The sequence below is a fragment of the Solanum dulcamara genome, chromosome 3 (genome assembly GCF_947179165.1).
Source record: "Solanum dulcamara chromosome 3, daSolDulc1.2, whole genome shotgun sequence".
Taxonomy (NCBI): domain Eukaryota; kingdom Viridiplantae; phylum Streptophyta; class Magnoliopsida; order Solanales; family Solanaceae; genus Solanum; species Solanum dulcamara.
In genome coordinates this window covers 80,017,630-80,036,749 of record NC_077239.1, presented here as the reverse complement: position 1 = coordinate 80,036,749, position 19,120 = coordinate 80,017,630, and the positions used below count along the sequence as shown (strand labels likewise).

Genomic DNA, 19,120 nt, shown 5'->3' with positions numbered 1-19,120 from the left:
TTTGGTAAGATTGTGTAAAATGTTGGGACGATTTTAGTAGTTTTACAACTTATAGAATTTTTATATTTATGAGAAAATTTACACATAAAAAATTTGAATTATATAAAAAAAAAAAAAAAAGGGCAGCCCGGTGCACTAAAAATTTGAATTATATATCTACTCAAAATTAAAACTGCAACTTAATCTCATGATTTTAAATTGCATGACCAAACGGCGCTTAGTGTAATAAAACAAGAAGGGACGATTAAGACTCTTGCCTTGCACTTTGTTATTCAAATGAACGGATAAATTAATCATTTTTTTAAAAATATGACAAAAAGTTTAAATGATCAGAATATATGCATATTGTAACCTTCTCTATTTTGAAAATGGTAAAAAAATACTCTACCGTTTTTAATTTATTTGTGTTTATTTTTTCTTTTAATCAATTAACTTTTTAAAACTCTTTTCTCTTTTTCTTTTATTTTTAAATAACTCTCTCTAATTGTAACATTCCACTCGATATATTTAGGATCATAAAATTAAAGAATATTTTAGTATCATAATATTCAAAACACTTTTATTTATTTTTTAAAACTTTGTGCTATATCAAAATTAAACAAATAAATTAAAGTAAATCACAAAATTAAAAAATATTTTAATATAAATTATACAGAAATTCAATTTTTTTATCTTCTTAAACTTCTCGTCAAATTAACATCACACAAACAAATTGAATAGGTTTTATGTACATAATTCAATAATTTTTTTTTTCTTATTTTACGTAGAAAAGAATTTAAAGTTAATATGTAAAAGTGAACGGAACGACTACCTAAGTAAGGCATGCTAGACAAGACTTTCACTGTACTTAGTATTGGGGTTTGGGAATAGAAGCTTAGCTGAGAATTTTCTTGTTGAGAAAAGAAAAAAATGCAAAACAAGAGAATGAAATCAGATATTCCGATTGTGATCGTAGATAGTAGTACTAGTGAGGAAGAAGATGATGTTGATTACTTTGATGATAACAGTACTAGTGAGGAAGAAGATGATGTGGATTACTTTGATGATAACAGTACTAGTGAGGAAGAAGAAGAAGATAGTTATGGTAATATGAATAAGAAGAGGAAGAAATTCATGGTTTATTCTAAAAGCAGGAAAAAGGAGTCCAAAATGTGTCATCAGTGTCAGAGGTGTGATAAAGACAGAGTTGTGTGTTGTTCCAAATGTAAAGTTAAAAGATATTGCCTTCCTTGCATCAATAGATGGTAAGAATTTAGAAGCCGATTTAGGATTTAAATTCTCTAATTGACTTATTTAGCCAAAGATAGAAACTTTTGATGATGTAGGCATATTAATCCTAATTTTTGGCTTCCTCCCAATTTACAGTTTGACTTGATATGGACTTTAAGAAAGAAAGAGTAGTTTAAAGTTAAATTGTTCATGAATATAGAAATGTGTCGTTATTTTTGGGACCGACTAAAAAGGAAAGTGAGTGATATAAATTGGGACAAACGAAGTATTTGAATGTATTATGTGAGAGTTTTTGATGAAATTTTGGGATGATCTTTTGCATGAATAGCAATGGGGGCAGAGAGGAAGGGAAAAGTTCTGGGGAAAAAGCTAAAATGGGGCAGGTCAGGGCTGGCCGGGCTAAAACTGTAGCAAGTTAAGGTGTGCCCTTCTCTGTCCCCGCCTCACCCTGCCCCAGTCACAACTTACATCCCTATTTTTTGCTAAATACTTGTGCTTTTTGTCCATGGTAGTATTTTATTCAGTTTTGGTAGGAAGTGATTCTTTTTTTCGTTTTTTTTGGTCATTGAGGTTGATGCTTGAAGACTTGGATCTTTGACAATCATATGATATAATAGTGTTTACGTGATCGCATTGATGAATTAGCATATTATTATGATCAATATCAATCAAAGGCATAGTATTTTTTCCGGCATATTGCTACCTATTTTGAATATTTACTCTGTTAATGAGTTTCCTTTACTCAGCCATTTAAAGCTGAGATTCCTTCCAAAATAGAGTAGTAAACATACCTCTATCTATCATGTTACATGTATAAATCATACATAATTTGTATTTAAGAAGAATAACAGATATAAGTAAATCAAATGTAATACATTATACATGTAATCATTGCTCCGATCTCCTCATATTTCTTCCGACTACATCTGTTCATCTGTAAGACAGTTTCTGATGCTCATCATTTATGTAGGTATCCTGGGATGCCAGAGGAGGCCTTTTTAAAAGCTTGCCCTGTATGTCGTAACGTTTGCAACTGCATAGCATGTTTGCGGTTATATGGGCCAGCGAAAGTAGGATTCTTTCAATTCTTCTCTCTGTCTAATGCTCTAAAAACATTTATTATTGCAAATTGAGCGGTTCTCTTGTTTGCAATACAGCATTTGATGGATGTAGAAGTGAATTTCAGTGATGAAGAAAAACTCGAGTACTCTAAGCATATTGTACATGCACTTTTGCCTGCTTTGGAACAATTTAATACAGAGCAAATGATTGAAAAGCAGATTGAGTATCAGATTCAAGGTATTAAATCTCTCCATTTGATGGTAAGAATGTTATAGATTTATAAAGAGGTCGTGTAATTTAATAGATTGTAATATACTGTTGATAACACGAACTATTAATGTGAGTGACTCAATGTGATTCTGCAAATGCTGGCAGCATACGAGCATTCTAAGAATAACTTCCATTTTAAGCCGAGCGTCTATTGGAAACAACTTTTCTACCCTACGAAGGTAGGGATAAGGTCTGTGTACATCTCACCCTCCCCAGACCGCACTTGTGGGATTACACTAGATATGTTGTTGTTGGTCATATGAGCATTTTATTCAATGACAAAGGTTTCTGTTGTAATTATCCTTTTGGTAAATAAGTAGGTGTCTCCTGAATTCCTCTTGTTAGGAACAAAAGTAGGCCAGTTTCTACTTTGTAACCATAAAAGTTTCATTCTTATTAAATGGAATGATATTTGATATACAATTAAGAAGGCTATGAGTTTTGCGGCTTTGTAATTCTTCAAGAAAAAGATCATTTCATTGAGTACCATTTCTTCTTTCTTTGGGCAGCATTGCCAGATTCGGAGGTTAAAATACACAAAGCAAAATACGAGAAGGACGAGTGCATTTATTGGTGAGCATTCATATTTACTTTAGACTGTAATTACTCCCTCCATTCCAAAATAACTGTTGCTTTAACTCATTTCACGCCCATTACGAAAAACAATAAATGTAAGGTATACTTTACTTAGTTACCCCTATTTATTAGATGTTTTTGAGAACGAACACTATTAAGAAGTAGTTCTTTAATATAAGGAAATAGTTGGAAAGAATGATTATTTTTGTCTTGAATTCCTAAGGCAACACTTATTTTGGGACAATTTTTTTGTTAAAGCAACACTTTTTCGGGACGGAGGGAATAGTTGATAAGTTCACTTAATATTCAATGTCATCCGTTATTTGCAGCAACTATTGCAGTGCTTTTATTGTTGATTTTCACCGGAGTTGTTCTAGTTGTTCCTATGAACTTTGCCTTACTTGTTGCAAAGAATTAAGGAATGGCAACCTGCAAGCAGATGCATCCGAAGTGAGGATGCAATATATTGACAATGGACCAGGTTATTTGCATGGTAAAGGTTGTAGCATAACTTCAACCAAGAATGAAACTTGTGCCGGAACTAACAAAGTTAAAATAAAGGATCAAACCAAGGTGGTAATGACAACTAAATGGAAACCGAAGGAAAATGGTACCATTCATTGCCCACCCAAAGATATGGGAGGCTGTGGCAAAGGAACCTTAAATTTGAGATGTATATTTTCTGAGAATTGGATATCACAGCTGTTACTGAAAGCTAAAGAAATAGCTCAAAAATGTAAACTGAAGGAAACACATAATGATTCAGAACTGCACTACTCCTGTTCAAAATCTAAGGATGAAAATGGTACTTCTGGTGGCAAGCTACGTAAGGCAGCTGGTCGGGAAAATTCTGATGATAACTATGTATTCTGTCCAGCAGCTGTGGATACTCGGCGTGCAAATTTGAGGCATTTTCGTCTCTATTTAGCTAAGGGTGAACCAGTTGTTGTAACTAACGTTCATGATAATGCATTGGGATTGAGCTGGGAACCTATGGTAATGTGGCGTGCTTGTCGACAAACCAAGAAGGCTACTGATGTTTTAAATTGCTTAAATTGGTGTAAGGTTTGTCCAGTCATCTATTCTTGATCTTTGAAACACAAGCTAATGGCGTTACATCTTATGCTATGCCTGAATATCCTAATGCTGCATGACTAGGCAAACATACTAATTTCTCCATTCTGGTATTGGTCTAGCCTTAGCTATGTAGTTCAATGTCTTCATAAAACATAATCCTGTCCTAATATAGCTTAAATTTTTTAACTTGATGCAACTTAGAAGTGACGATTGGGATTATTGAGTTGTGCTATATATGGTCTCTTTTTTGTTTTGATCTGGTTCAGAACTTGATCTCATTGTTATATTTGTCAGCTTTATAACTTGTTCATTACGTTGTGTGAGAGTGAACTTTCCAAATTGACAATTTTTTGAAACTGGATTGAGAACACTTAAATCCCAAGAAGACAAATGTTTAGATCCAAAACTCGAACTTATGCGACTGAATTTACACCTCATTATACGTTCTGGATGAATTTGTGGTTTAAAAGAAACCTGTCAACAAGCAGTGCTACTTGTTCTGCATATTTATGTTATTAATCATCAAGGAGTGACTCCTGCTTCTTGACATGTTGCTTTCCATTGAGTTTGTTTTAGCTCAAGTGCAGTATCCCATTAAGTCTCTAATTAAGGAATTGACTATTTGAATTGTATAAACATGCTTTGTCAAAATCTGAAATAATTGAGGTGTAGGTTCTGGTATATTATATTTTCCTTGTTCTTATCTCGGTATACTTTATTGTGGATACCATGCAGTTGGAAATGAACATACACCAGTTTTTTAAAGGATACATGGAGGGTCGCTTTGACAGTTATGGGTGGCCTCAACTCTTAAAGTTGAATGACTGGCCTCCATCAGGTCTATTTGATGAGCAGCTGCCGCGTCATGGTGCCGAAGTTTCTAGTTGTTTACCATTTATGGAATATACACATCCTCAATATGGCTATCTCAATCTTGCTCTAAGACTTCCTGATAACTGCACGAAGCCAGATTTGGGGCCTAAGGCATACATTGCTTATGGTTTTTCTAAGGAGCTTGGACGTGGAGACTCAGTCACCAAACTACACTATGTTGTGACTGATACGGTATGTTGGGATCCTTCAAATGTAGTGTAACAAGCTGCTGGTACTGTAGAGATCTAGATACTCGGAAAAATTAGCATGCAACTCTTATTTTTTTATAAAGTTTTTGTATGTTTTAGGTCAACATGTTGATGCACACTCAAGCAGTGGTCCCAACAGTTGAACAGCTCTCGGCCATAGAGAACTTGAAACAGATTCACAAAGCACAGGATCAGAGGGAATTTGTAGCTGATGCTAAGAGGATGCATGACAGCATTAAGGCTAACCTGCCTAATGAAAATGGAAAATCTGTTCTGAAAGGGATGAACTTTTCTCAGGAGAAGCAGAACTGTGTGAATAAGAAGTATCGCCAGCAAAGTGTTAAAGATGATTGTGAAACAAATAAAGACGGAGAAGAATACCAACACAGAGAAGATAGTAGTTCTCTTTTTGGGCAGGATAAGACTGAAGGATTTGAGGAAGCAGATGGTGGTGCTCTATGGGATGTCTTTAGGAGGCAAGATGTTCCTAAATTGGAGGAATATCTCAGGAAGCACTTCAGGGAATGTAGGCACATATATGGTTCACCATTGCCACTGGTACAAGATAAGCGGGCAACTTTCATTTACTTCTCCATTTTGAAATTTCTAAAATAATTTTATCTTAATCCATGTTGTCATTCAATGTTGCTGTCTCTTGGCTTGTCACATCTCCATAGGATGAGTCAAATTTCAAGTCTCTATTTATATTAACCATCTTTTACTTTAATAAAAGGCAGTAAAATTAAAGCTCGACCCTTATACTCATCAGTAAAGATTTTTGGGACCTTTTCGTTTAGCTTTCTTGTTACATGAAAATGCTAATTCGTGACTCGGGTTTAACTAGACTAGCAACCATTTGTTAATATAGAGAACCATTAACTGAGCGTCTGATATTTGCTATGCGGTGATGGCCTGATATTTTTCGTCTTGGTGATTGGCATTGTAATTTCTATAATGGTGTGATGTTAGTTATTGGTAATTCTCATAATAATCACTTCGATACTTTAGTGTGAAGACATGTAATGTACGTTATAGTACTTCGGCTCTGTTGTTGGATGTTAGTTATGGTTTCTTATCTTTTATGGTTCAGAAATTACATCTCTTAGCTAGCCAAAGTTACAATGGAAATTTGATACTGCATTAAACTCCAATATATTTCACCTGATATCCTCATTGATTAATCCAAAAATATATTGATTAAACTCCAATAAAGTTACCATTATCAAAAACAATATTGATTAATCTCCAATATATTTTTTCCATTACAGGTTGTTCATCCCATTCTTGATGAAACTTTCTACTTGAGCACTGAGCATAAAAGGAGGCTAAAGGAAGAATATGGTCATCTTACTCACTTATTCATTGCCATTACACCTTGCATGTCTCGTGTAAAAAGCAGATTCGGAGTTTGCGTCTTGTGCTCACTATGCTTTCATTTCCTTTTGCAGGAATTGAACCATGGACATTTGTTCAAAAATTAGGTGAAGCTGTTTTCATTCCTGCTGGATGCCCTCATCAAGTTAGAAATCTGAAGGTATGCAGTTAGTTCATATCTTTATTCCACGTCATCCTATCGTCCTTTTTTATAGCAATTTTTTGTAGTTTTAGGGAAGTCCAGTAGCACATAGAACGTCATTTTCTTTTCTTTTCTTTTCCAGCAATGTCTGCTTTTAGATCCCTGCCATAGTCTTTAATACTCCCTCCGTTTCAAAAAGAATGTCTCGTTCCTTTTCTGGAAACTCTTTAATTCTAACTTTACACATGGCATGTTTAAGACCACAAGATAAAGGACATTTTTGGTTCATTTGACATATATTTAATTTAAGACCACAAGATTCAAGAATCTTCTTTACTTTTTAAACACCGTGCGAAGTCACAACCAGACAATCAAATTGAAATGGAGAGAGTATTGCTTTAGAAAGTATCATCTATCCTATACAGCTTCTTGAATGGCACCTTTCCTACTGCTTTATGCAGACAAAAAACCCCCGAAATTGAGTGTCTACAAAAATAGATGCTACTAAGGTGTGGAAGAAAGCTACACATCTGTACGTTATCATGTTTGTCTTTGTTGTCAGAGGCCGTTTTCATCAGTTCTAAGGACGGAGGTAAAAATCAAGATTCTGGCTTGAATGAAGCCCGAAAAATTTATTTTTCATCAAAAGTTGAAATAGATAACTATGTCTTCATTTTCTCAAAGTACACAACATTTGGTAGGCATGTTATTCTTATGGATTTATCTTCCTGCGCTGATTTACAATAGTAGGATCTTAGCTTAGTGAACCATAAATCTAGTACTTTTATAAGCTCAGCTCGGTGACTTCTGGTGTGTTCATCTTTTACAGTCCTGCATTAACGTTGCTGTTGATTTTATTTCTCCTGAAAATGTGAATGAGTGCATCCGTTTGACCGAGGAGCTTCGCAAGCTTCCCAGAAATCATGATGCTAGGGAAGACAAGTTGGGGGTATATGGATCCTTATATCTTCTTCTTTATTTATGTTTTTTATTTTTTATTTTTTTGGGGATAAGAAGTGCTCTTGACATGCTTCTACTCCTCTTAAGCATCTGTAACTAAAAAAGTTTCTTCCTCGTGGATATTGTCTTCTTTTCCTCAAAAACATGGTCAAGAGAATTATCAATAAATGTGGATTTTAAGTTTTAACCATAAGCACCTAAAGAGCACCACTCTGTTGAAAAGTTTACGGAAAGGTTTAATTATCTTGTGTCGCATGTTCTTATTTCATTGTTGATCACCTTTTTCCGGTGATTTTCTTTATTCATTTTTATTTATAATTGTTATTATTTCATTTATGTTTCGGCATGGAAAAGCTATGTAACCATTTTCACAGCATTCTTCCTTTTATCTTCTTACCATGTAGCATGGCATGCCTATTTTGGTAATGTTGCAATCAATGTGTTTAAACAGTTACACTGTTGTGCAGCCTTTTGTATAGGAGTTCAACACACACCTCTGTTGAACTCCTTAGTAATTACTTTGATTATGTACCTTCTATGTTTTAAGATTTCATGTCTTATGTCTATATTACATTTACAAGCATTTGCAATATGCACTACATTGATGTTAAAATGGTAACACTGGGTATGTTGTTGTTGTTGTTGTTGTAATATTAGTTTCTCTCTAAAAACAGTGTTTACATGTGTAAAGATTACTAAAATCTGTTCGTGCCACTTCAGGTAAAGAAAATAATCGTTCATGCAATGAGCCAAGCAGTGAATCAATTGGAAAAGACGCTATTGTAAGATTGCTGCTCCTTGTTTTCACGAGGTTATGCCGTTACATATTTCACTGAAAAAATGAACTTGTATAACCTCTTTTTTCCTGTCTCGTAAAGTTTTCGTGTCATCTCTCTGTGCCCTGCATAAATCTTTTGTGTTTTGGTCTTATTCTGGATTTGCTTAAAGAACAGTTCAATTTATACTATTGTCAGCCATGGAATTTTTATCATCTGGTGTTTTCATTCTAGACATGCTTTTATCTTCTGTCGAAACACATATGACACAACCATTTAAAGACAAAAGGTAAATTATGCTAGTTGCGTCGATGCAGCGTAATGCGTTCGCGGGAAAAAAACATTTGGAAGCTCTCCTCAGTGAATTTCAAAAGATAAACAACTTCTATCTCTGTCCCAATCTATATAGCAAACATTCCTTTTTAGTTTGTCCCGACAAGAATTACACCATTCTATATTTAGTGAAAATTTAACTTTAAAATTCTCATTTTACTAATGAGATATTTGTAGTCATACAAATGTCTATGACTTATTATACACAAGTTTCAAAAGTCTTCATTCTTTCTTAAACTACTTGTCCGTTCAAAGAATGTCATTGCTTCTAATGCTCTCCAGAATGCTAAATACCCTTGTTGATGTACACTTCACGTTTCTTTCTCTTTTTCTTTTCCTTCTGTGGATGCAAGTAGGAACTCTGAAGCGGGCATCGCTACAGGATTATCCTTATCAAGTTCGATCAGCAAAAGTATAAATGTGAGAACAGTCCCTACAGCTTTCAATTCTAAGTCAAATTTCATTATTTGACTTGTTTTTCTAATTTCCTCCTTTCTAGTCTATGCCAGGACCAGGTATGCCAAAATCTTCGTCCTCCATTTCGGAAGATCTATCCAGTAGCAGGACTGCCAAAAGAGAAGAATATGTTACTTCAAGTGAGAATGAGAAACCAAGAACTGCTGAAGTTAATCTACGTTCCCCGCTTCCAGTTCTTAATCATCTGTCTTCAGCCAACAAGGTCTACTCAAATTACTGATATCTCAACAGTCCCAATAGCTTTCATTTTTAAGTCAAAACTTCATTATTTGCCTTTTTTTTTTCATTTCCTCTTTTCTAGGCTATGCCAGGACCAAGTATGCCAAAATCTTCCTCCGTTTCGGAAGATCTATCTAGTAGCAAGACTGCCAGAAGAGAAGAATATGTTGCTCCAAGTGAGAATGAGATACCAAGAGCTGCTGAACCAGTTCTTGATCATCTATCTTCTGCAAACAAGGTTTACTTAATTGATTACTGATATCTCCACTATCCCAACATCTTTCATTTCAAAGTCAAACTTCATCATTTGGCTTTATTTTTATTTGTTTCCATTTCTTCTTTTCTAGGCTATGCCAGGACCAAGTATACCAAAATCTTACTCCGTTTCGGAAGATCTATCCAGTAGCAAGACTGTCAAAAGAGAAGCATATGTTGCCCCAAGTGAGGATGAGAAACCAAGAACTGCTGAAGTTAATCTACATTCTCCGCTTCCAGTTCTTTCGGCAAACAAGGTTTACTCAATTGACAACTGATATCTTTCCTGGTTTAGCTTTTCCTTGTTATTGATTTATGTACAAGTACACTTTATGTTGTCAGGCTCAAGAAAGCACGTCGGTTCCTAGTCAAGAGTTGAAGCAGCCCATCAAAATAGAAGATGTGGAATCAACTTTCCACACGATTCAGTCATTCTTGAAGTCTTTACCGGAGAAGTATTCCAGCCAACAAACAGGCCTCCAGAGCAACAGTACTTCTTCAGCTTCAACACTTGCAAAGTTAATATTTGAATGCTCAATCAGACTCCCTTTGGAGGCATTGGCTCATGACCCGATGAATGAAAAAGAAATGTGTGGTGCAATTGTTGCTTTAAATGAAAATCCATCATCGTTGTTTAGCGATGAACAAACCAAGCAATTGGTAAAACTCAAGTATGAATTCCCTGTCATGGTTAAGAAATGGAGGGACTTGGCACGAGCCGAATCAAGTTACCAGGAATTCTTGACCAACTTCGAAGAGGACAGGAAAAAACTGGATATTTGGATTAGATCAGAAGAAAGGTTGAAGGCGGAGTATGATAAAAAAGAGGAACAGGCTATAGAGTTGGAAGCAATACTTCAAGATATAAAGACCAGGCAGAAAGAAATCATGGACGAACGACAAGAAGGGTCTCGAGAAGCTCAAAAACTCATGTTGTTAGCTCAAGAAAAAGCTGGCAAGATAAAAACCACTACCAATGAATTGGTAACAACAAAGATGCAAATGGATGGCTTGAGGAAAAATTGGTCCAACTTTCAGTCTACATTCCCCTAGGTGTTACATTCCGGTCTCTCCTTCTGTTGTCAGGAACCACAACTGTTTTAACTTTCTTGACTTTATGGTTCTTAGGACTAGATACATTTTGGAAGGTGGAGTTCTTCTGTAAGTATAAATTGTTGGAGGTTTTTGGCTGCTTTTGCCTGGTACGTTGACGTTTTTGTAGAAAATTTGGTCTCGAACTCTAGTTTAGCTCTAGCAGGTGAGAGGTTACTCTTTATAACAATTTTCCATGTTAGCTTTGCATAAATGTCAATTTCCAGATATTTATGGTACATAGTTTGTTCCATTTGAAAAGCTACCTATCCTGCCTCCTCCCTCATAACTCTGCTATGAGCTATAGTTGAAAGGACTATGATAGCTTTAAACTGAGTATGGAGGTTTTTTACAGAATGTTAAAATTAATTGTTTCTTTGATTTTTCTTCCACTTCAACTTGAGAAGCGGAAGAAAGAGGAGTAGGAACAAGAGGTTGTCCTCTCATGCAAGAAAGAATCAATTGAATAGATAGAAAGTCCGGTAAGCCTATCGATTTCAAGCAAATATGACTAGTTTGAGTGTCACCTTAAAGACTTCTAGAAGCGGGGTGATTTTAAGTCCACGGTCCTATTCTGGTTGTAGTGTTGACAATTATGTTAGCAAACTAATGAATCAATAGACTTTACTCTTGCCTACACTTCCGAGAGGAATTCTTGGTAGTTTGAAGTTGAAATAATGGTTTCACTCACAAAATTTCCAACTTTCCTTTTCAAGTTAAATTCACATCCAAAATACAACTAGTTTAGGATGATTAGTTCAAAACACAAAACTGATAACTTAATGTAGTTAAATGTTCAAAGATCACACATTAATTAATGAAAGAAAAAGAAATTAAATTCTGACTGTTCACATTATAACCTTTCATATTACAAAAACATAAAAATAAGATAGAAGGCAGGGGTGTTGCATTTTATGCCTCTCTTTATTCTGATATCTTTAAATTAGTTTTATATCTTTTTATAATAGCGCCATATAAAGAAATAAATTAAAAGATATCACCTTAACTTTTATTGTTAATTAATTATGTATATAATGTAATTATAAAATGTTCATTTAAAAATTACATATGTCCATATATATCAGAATCTAAGTTATTTTTAGCCCCTCACATTTCACATGCGTTCAAGAGTGAACACACTCTTTGTGCCACCTCAATGCGCTCTTTGTGCCACGTCAGCATGTAGGAGTGTATTTATTTATAACATTTTTCAGACAAAAAACCTAAGATTGCGGCTAGTAAGACAGAAAAGAGTAGAAGTGCACCTTAGAATTTTGTTGAAAGGAAAAAAATGAAAACCAAGCACAGAAAATCATCAGATATACCAGTTGTGATCATAGATAGTGAGGAAGAAGAAGTTGCTAACTTTGATAATTCAATGGAGAAGAAGAATAAGAAGAGGAAGAGAGGGGAGTCCAAAATGTGTCATCAGTGTAAGAGGAGTGACAAAGACAGAGTTGTGTGTTGTTCCAAATGTAAAGATAAAAGATTTTGCCTTCCTTGTATCACTCAATGGTAAGAATTTAGATGCCGATCCAGGATTTAAACCTGAGCCATTAATCCTAGTTTTTGGAGGGAATAGAATATTTGAATATCTCTGGGATGATCATTTGCATAAATGGCAATGGGGGCGGGGCACGTTAGTCAAAATTGTGGAAAACTTTAGCAAGTTAAAGCTAAATGGGGCACGGCAGGACAGGATGGGCTAAAACTTTAGCAAGTTTAGGCTCACCGTTCATCGTCCTGCAGAGTTACATCCCTATTTTTGCTAAATACTTGTGTGCGTTTTGTCCATGGTAGTATTTGCTAATGACAGTTTTTGATGCTTAGCTTAGCCATCCTTTATTACCACAAAATATGTCATCATTAGTGAGTTTTCTATTTGTCCTCTTTGTAGGTACCCTGGAATACCGGAAGAGGCCTTCTTAAGAGCTTGCCCTATATGTCGTAACCTTTGCCACTGCTTAGAATGTTTGCCATTAGAGGGGCTACCGAAAGTAGGATTCTTTCAATTCTTCTCCTTGTCTATTGATTACTCTAAAACATTTATTTATTGCAAATTGAGTGGTTCTCTTGTTTGCAATACAGCATTTGGTGAATATAGAAGTGAAGTACACTGATGAAGAAAAAATCGACTACAATAAACACTTCGTACGAGCACTTTTGCCTGCTTTAGAACAATTTAATACAGAGCAAATGATTGAGAAGCAGATTGAGTATCAGATTCAAGGTATTAAATCTTTCTATTTGATAGTAAGAAGGTTATAGATTTATAAAGAGGTCGTTTCATTTAATAGGTCGTCATATACTGTTGATAACACGGATTATTAATGTGAGTGACTCTACATAATCAAAAGTTAAATAGTTCAATGTCTTCATTTAGTACCATTTTTCTTTCTTTGGGCAGCATTTCCAGATTCAGTGGTTAATATTCACAAAGCAGAAAATGAGAAGAACAAGTCCATTTATTGGTGAGCATTCACATTTCTCTTAAGACTGCAATTAGTTGATAAGTTCACTGAATAATGAATGTCACCTGTTATTTGCAGCAACTATTGCAGTGCTTTTATTGTTGACTTTCACCGGAGTTGTTCTGGCTGTTCCTATAAACTCTGCCTTACTTGTTGCAAAGAATTAAGGAAAGGCAACTTGCAAGCAGATGCATCCGAGGTGAGGATGCAAAATATTGACAATAGACCGGGTTATTTGCTTGGTAAAGCTTGTAGCATAACTTCAGCCAAGAATGGAACTTGCGCTGGAATGACTGAAGTTAGAACAAGGGATCAAACTGAGGTGGCAATGGAATCTAAATGGAAACCCATGGAAAATGGTGTGATTCCTTGCCCACCCAAAGATATGGAAGGCTGTAGTGAAGGAACCTTAACTTTGAGGTGTCTATTTTCTGAGAATTGGATATCAGAATTGTTACGGAAAGCTAAGGAAATAGCTCAAAAATGTAACTTGCATATTGATTCAGAACTGCACCACTCATGTTCAAAATCCAAGGGTGAAAGTAGTACTTCCGGTGGCAAGTTACGTAAGGCATCTGCTCGGGAAAATTCTGGTGATAACTACGTATTCTGTCCAGCAGCTGTGGATACTCAGCGTCCAAATTCGAGGCATTTCCAGCTCTCTTTATCTAAAGGGGAACCAGTTGTTGTAACTGACGTTCACGATAAAGCATTGCGATTGAGCTGGGAACCTACAATAATGTGGAGTGCTTGTCGACAAACCATGAAGGCTGCTGATGTTTTAAATTGCTCAAATTGGTGTAAGGTTTGTCTAGTCATCTATTATTTCAGCAGTTATTGTTTATTTAGATTACTTTAGTTCTATTCGTTTAGAAGTCTTGTTAATTTCTCTCAAACTCTATTTAATACACTTTCTGCCTTCATTAATAAAGTGTATTGTATGTCTTCCAGCACGTACTCGGCCTTTATAAGGGAGAAATTTGTCATGGTTTTCCTAAGGAGCTTGGACGTGGAGACTCAGTCACCAAACTACACTGTGCTCTGACTGATATGGTATGTTTGGCTCTTTCAAATGTAGTGTAACAAGTACTGTAGAGATCTTGGTACTCGGAGATATTAACATACACTCTACTCTTTTGGGGTATTTCGGATGAAGTTACATTGAGAAACTTACTAAAAAGGCATATCTAAGTTCATGCTCTTAAATTATGTATGTTTTAGGTCAATGTATTGATGCACACTCAAGCAGTGATCCCAACGGTTCAACAGCTCTTGGCCATAGAGAAGTTGAGACAGATTCACAAAGCGCAGGATCAGAGAGAATTTGCAGCTGATGCTAACAGGATGCATGAGAGGATTAAGGCTAACCTGCCTAATGAAAATGGAAAATCTGTTCTGAAAGGGTTGAACTTTTCTAAGGAGAAGCAGAACTGTGTTAATAAGAAGTATCGCCAGCAAAGTGTAAAAGCTGATTGTAAAACAAATAAAGACGGAGAAGATAGTACTTCTCTTTTTGGGCAGGATAAGCCTGAAGGATTTGAAGAAACAGATGGTGGTGCTCTATGGGATGTTTTTAGGAGGCAAGATGTTCCTAAATTGGAGGAATATCTCAGGAAGTACTTCAAGGAATTTAGGCACATACATGGCTCACCGTTTCCACAGGTAACGATGTTAGCTATGTTATGGTTTCTTATCTTTTATGGTTCACAAATTACATCTCCTAGCTAATAGCTAGCCAAAAGTTACAATGGAATGTTGATACTGCATAAACTCCAAGATATTTTTTCCATTACAGGTTGTTCATCCCATTTTGGATAAGACTTTCTACTTGAGCACTGAGCATAAAAGGAGGCTAAAGGCAGAATATGGTCATCTATTTCTCTTATTCGCTGCCATTTCCTTGCACGTCTCATGTAAAAAGCAGTTTCTGAAACTGCATCTTGTGTTCACTATGCTTCCATTTCCTTTTTCAGGCATTGAACCATGGACTTTTGTACAAAAATTAGGTGAAGCTGTTTTTGTTCCTGCCGGATGCCCTCATCAAGTTAGAAATTTAAAGGTATGCTGTTAGTTCATCTCTTTATCCGACATCATCCTATCTTTCTTTTTTATAGTAATTTCTTGTAGTATTAGGGAAGTCAACTAGCACATATATAGAACCATCATTTCTTTTCTTTTCCAGCAATGTCTGCTTTTAGATCCCTGCCGTAGTCTTTAATACTCTTTCAGTTTCAATTTGTTTGTATTACTTCCCTTTTTAGTCCGTTCAAAAAGAATGTCTCTTTTCTCTTTTCTTACATAGATACCTATGTCTTCATTTTCTCAAAGTACAGATCATTTGGTAGGCATGTTTTTCTTTATGGATTTATTTTCCTGCGCTGATATGATTTACAATAGTAAGATCTTAGCTTAGTGAACCATAAATCTAGTACTTTTATAAGCTCAGCTCAGTGACTTCATGTGTGCTCATCTTTTACAGTCCTGTATCAACGTCGCTCTTGATTTCATTTCTGCTGAAAATGTGAATGAGTGCCTCCGTTTGACCGAGGAGCTCCGCAAGCTTCCCAGAAATCATGGTTCTAGGAAGGACAAGTTGGGGGTATATGACTTTTTTTTCTCCTTTATTTCTGTGTTTTTTCTTTTTTGGAATGAGAAAGGCTCTTGACATGCTTCTGATCCTCTTAAGCATCTGTAACTGGAAAAGTCCCTTTCTTTTGGATATTGTGTTCTTTTCCTCAAAAATAGGTCAAGAGAATATGAATAACTATGAATTTTAATGGAAAAGAGCACCACTTAGTAGAAAATTTTATGCAAGTATAATTGGCATGGGAAATCTATGTAACCATTTTCATAGCATTCTTCCTTTAATTTTCTTACCATGTAGCATGACATGCCTATTTTGGTAATGTTGCAATTGATGTGTTAAAACAGTTCCACCATCTGTGCAGCCTTTTGTATAGGGATTCCTTGATGTTTGATCCTCTGTTGAAATCCTATGTCCTCATTACATATTACAAGTTTTACAATATGCACTACATTGATTTCTTTAAAATTCTGTCTGTAATATTAGTTTCTCGCTAAAAACAGTGTTTGCATGTGTAAAGTTTACTAAATTCTGCTTGTGTTACTTCAGGTAAAGAAAATTATTATTCATACAATGAGCCGAGTAGTGAATCAACTGGAGAAGACACTATTGTAAGATTGCTGCTCCTTGCTTTCACAAAGTTACGCCCTTACTTTGTTATCATCTGCTCCATGCTTCTATCTTCTGTCGAAACACATATGGCACAACCATTTAAAGGCAAAGGTAAAATATGCTAGTTGTGCCATTGCAGCATAATGCCATTTTGAGGGGAAAAACAGTTGCGAACTCTTTCTCTGATCCAATTTTTGTCACACTCTCCTTCTTAGTCAGTCCCCAGAAGAATAACAGCTTTCAGTATTTAGAAACTATTTAATTATAAATATTCCATTTTACTCATTACCATACAAATTCCTATGACTTACTATACACCGCGAGTTTCAAAAGTGTTCTTTCTTTCTTAATCTACGTATCAAGTCAAACAATGCCATATAAAATGGAATGGAGAGATTATTATTTGTTGCTCCAAGGAAATCCCAGTGGTGATGTCATTGCTTCTAGTGCTCTGCAGAATTCTTAAGTATTCTTGTTTATGTACACGTCATATTTCTCATTTTTCTTTTCCTTCCTTGGATGCAAATAGGAACTCTGAAGCAGGCATCCGTACAGAATTATGCTTATCAAGTTCGATAAGCAATAGTATAAATGTGAGCCACAGTCCCAACAGCTTTCATTTCTATGTCAAACTTCATTCTTTGGCTTCTTTGTTTATTTATTTTTTTCATTTCCACTTTTCTAGGTTATGCCAGGACCAAGTATGGCAAAATCTTTCTCTGTTTCGGAAGATCCATCCAGTCGCATGACAGCCAACAGAGAAGAATATGTTGCCCCAAGTGAGGATGAGGAACCAAGAACTGCTGAAGTTATTCTACATTCTCCACTTCCAGTTCTTCCAGCAAACAAGGTTTACTCAATCGACAACTGATATCATTTCTGGTTTTGCTTTTCCTTGTTATTGTCATAGAAATTTCTGTAAAACTATGCTTTATGTTGTCAGGCTCAAGAAAGCACATCGGTTCCTATTCAAGAGTTGAAGCAGCTCATCAATATAGAGGACGTTGAATCAACTTTCCACACGGTTCAGTCATTCTTGAAGTCTTTACCAGAGCAGTATCCCAGCCAACAATCAGGCCTCCAGAGCAGTAGTTCTTCTTCAGCCCAAACACTTGCAAAGTTGATATTTGAATGCTCCATCAGACTACCTTTGGAAGCATTGACTCATGATCCGACAAATGAAAAGGAAATGCATGGTGCAATTGCTGCTTTGGTTGAAAATTCCTCATCGTTGTTTAGCGATGAACAAGCCAAGCAATTGTTAAAACTCAAGTATGAGCTCCCTGTCATGGTTAAGAAATGGAGGGACTTGGAACAATCTGAATCAAGTTACCAGGAATTCTTGACCAACTTCGAAGAGGACAGGAAAAAATTGGATATTTGGATTAGATCAGAAGAAAGGTTGAAGGCGGAGTATAATAAAAAGGAGGAACAAGCTCGAGAGTTGGAAGCATTACTTCAAGATATAAGGACCAGGCAGAAAGAAATCATGGACGAACGACAAGAAGGGTCTCGAGAAGCTCAAAAACTCATGTTGTTAGCTCAAGAAAAAGCTGGAAAGATAGAAAGCACTACCAATGAATTGGCAACAACAAAAATGCAGATAGATGGCTTGAGAAAAAATTGGTCCAACTTTCAGTCTTCATTCCCCTAGTTGTTACTTTCAGCTCTCTCCTTCTGTTGTCGCAAACTACAACTGTTTTAACTTTCTTGACTTTATGGTTCGTGGGACTAGATACATTTTGGAAGGTAGAGTTATAGTTCATCTGTATGTATAAATTGTTGGTCTTCCAGCCAACCAAAAGGTAAATATTCCTCCGTCCTTAATCGGATGTCTCGGATTCAAGCCCCTGTTGAGTCTTTGTTAGGGACACTTTACCCCCTAATGTGGAACTTTCCAGTGTGGATATGAATTAGTCGAGGCCAAAGCGAGTACTCAACACTCCGTGGGAACCAAAAAAGAAAAAAAGAAGGAATCTTTGGCTTCATCATTTCATTTTACTGGATCCCAAAACCTTTAGAATAATGGATTATGCCCCTTTGAGTCAAATGAAAATATCACCTGAATATATGAGCCTGTTGCACAAATCTGTAACGAAATATATCTCCTTACAAATAGACTTCAACAAAGTAAAAATCTTTACATTGATAATGAGTCAAAAAGGTAAAACAAGCCATTAATAGAGTTTTTTTTAAAAAGTGGACTTTATATTCGAGTTAATCTGCAACATATATGTACAAAAATTAAGAGGAAAAGGGAACAAATGTTCAAAACAAATATTGCCGCTAAATGTTTTTTAGCAATTAAAGGAAAATTTGTTACCATAAATGTTTCTTTTGTCATGTGATAAAAGATGTATCTCAAATTAAAGCCTTAGAGGTAAGTTTTATAAAGTGGTGTATACGTTGTATGTAGAGTGTTGGCTGATCAAAAGTTCACATGTCCAATAATAAGAGTAGCGAAGATAAGAATGTTGAGATAGATGTGTACACTTACTAGGAAAGATAGGATCAGAAACGAAGGTATT

General features: G+C 35.6%; 2 protein-coding genes across 6 annotated transcripts; both read left to right on the top strand.

The window, feature by feature from the left end:
• Window positions 1-842: 842 nt before the first annotated feature.
• Window positions 843-11,188, top strand: LOC129883234 (lysine-specific demethylase JMJ29-like). 5 transcript variants are annotated; one of them, XM_055957852.1, is made up of 16 exons: window positions 843-1,244; window positions 2,201-2,300; window positions 2,388-2,529; window positions 3,072-3,135; window positions 3,468-4,203; window positions 4,951-5,280; window positions 5,397-5,855; window positions 6,566-6,638; window positions 6,746-6,831; window positions 7,643-7,762; window positions 8,494-8,555; window positions 9,239-9,302; window positions 9,382-9,561; window positions 9,661-9,816; window positions 9,926-10,090; window positions 10,176-11,188. In XM_055957852.1, the coding sequence occupies exons 1-16, from the start codon at window positions 910-912 to the stop codon at window positions 10,884-10,886; spliced, it is 3,783 nt and encodes a 1,260-aa protein (XP_055813827.1). In that variant the 5' UTR covers window positions 843-909; the 3' UTR covers window positions 10,887-11,188. The 5 variants fall into 5 exon arrangements, with proteins under 5 accessions (XP_055813827.1, XP_055813826.1, XP_055813829.1 ...); XM_055957851.1 differs by having other exon boundaries at window positions 9,236-9,302; XM_055957854.1 differs by having other exon boundaries at window positions 9,236-9,302; window positions 9,392-9,561; window positions 10,176-10,340.
• Window positions 11,189-13,454: 2,266 nt separating this feature from the next.
• Window positions 13,455-18,540, top strand: LOC129881894 (lysine-specific demethylase JMJ26-like). The gene is made up of 10 exons (XM_055956010.1): window positions 13,455-14,201; window positions 14,348-14,449; window positions 14,618-15,058; window positions 15,192-15,264; window positions 15,370-15,455; window positions 15,876-15,995; window positions 16,530-16,591; window positions 17,122-17,185; window positions 17,278-17,442; window positions 17,536-18,540. Exons 1-10 carry the CDS (start codon window positions 13,455-13,457, stop codon window positions 18,244-18,246), a joined length of 2,571 nt encoding a protein of 856 aa, XP_055811985.1. The 3' UTR covers window positions 18,247-18,540.
• Window positions 18,541-19,120: the final 580 nt, after the last annotated feature.

What these genes read in the sequence shown, in the direction of transcription:
- LOC129881894 (XM_055956010.1), top strand. Translation starts at nt 13,455, where the DNA reads ATGTCACCTGTTATTTGCAGCAACTATTGCAGTGCTTTTATTGTTGAC. An exon ending in CAACTGGAGAAGACACTATT is followed by an intron (nt 16,592 to 17,121) that starts GTAAGATTGCTG and finishes GGATGCAAATAG; the next exon opens with GAACTCTGAAGCAGGCATCC. An exon ending in CGATAAGCAATAGTATAAAT is followed by an intron (nt 17,186 to 17,277) that starts GTGAGCCACAGT and finishes CCACTTTTCTAG; the next exon opens with GTTATGCCAGGACCAAGTAT.
- LOC129883234 (XM_055957851.1), top strand. Translation starts at nt 910, where the DNA reads ATGCAAAACAAGAGAATGAAATCAGATATTCCGATTGTGATCGTAGAT. An exon ending in AAGGACGAGTGCATTTATTG is followed by an intron (nt 3,136 to 3,467) that starts GTGAGCATTCAT and finishes CGTTATTTGCAG; the next exon opens with CAACTATTGCAGTGCTTTTA. An exon ending in CAATTGGAAAAGACGCTATT is followed by an intron (nt 8,556 to 9,235) that starts GTAAGATTGCTG and finishes TGTGGATGCAAG; the next exon opens with TAGGAACTCTGAAGCGGGCA.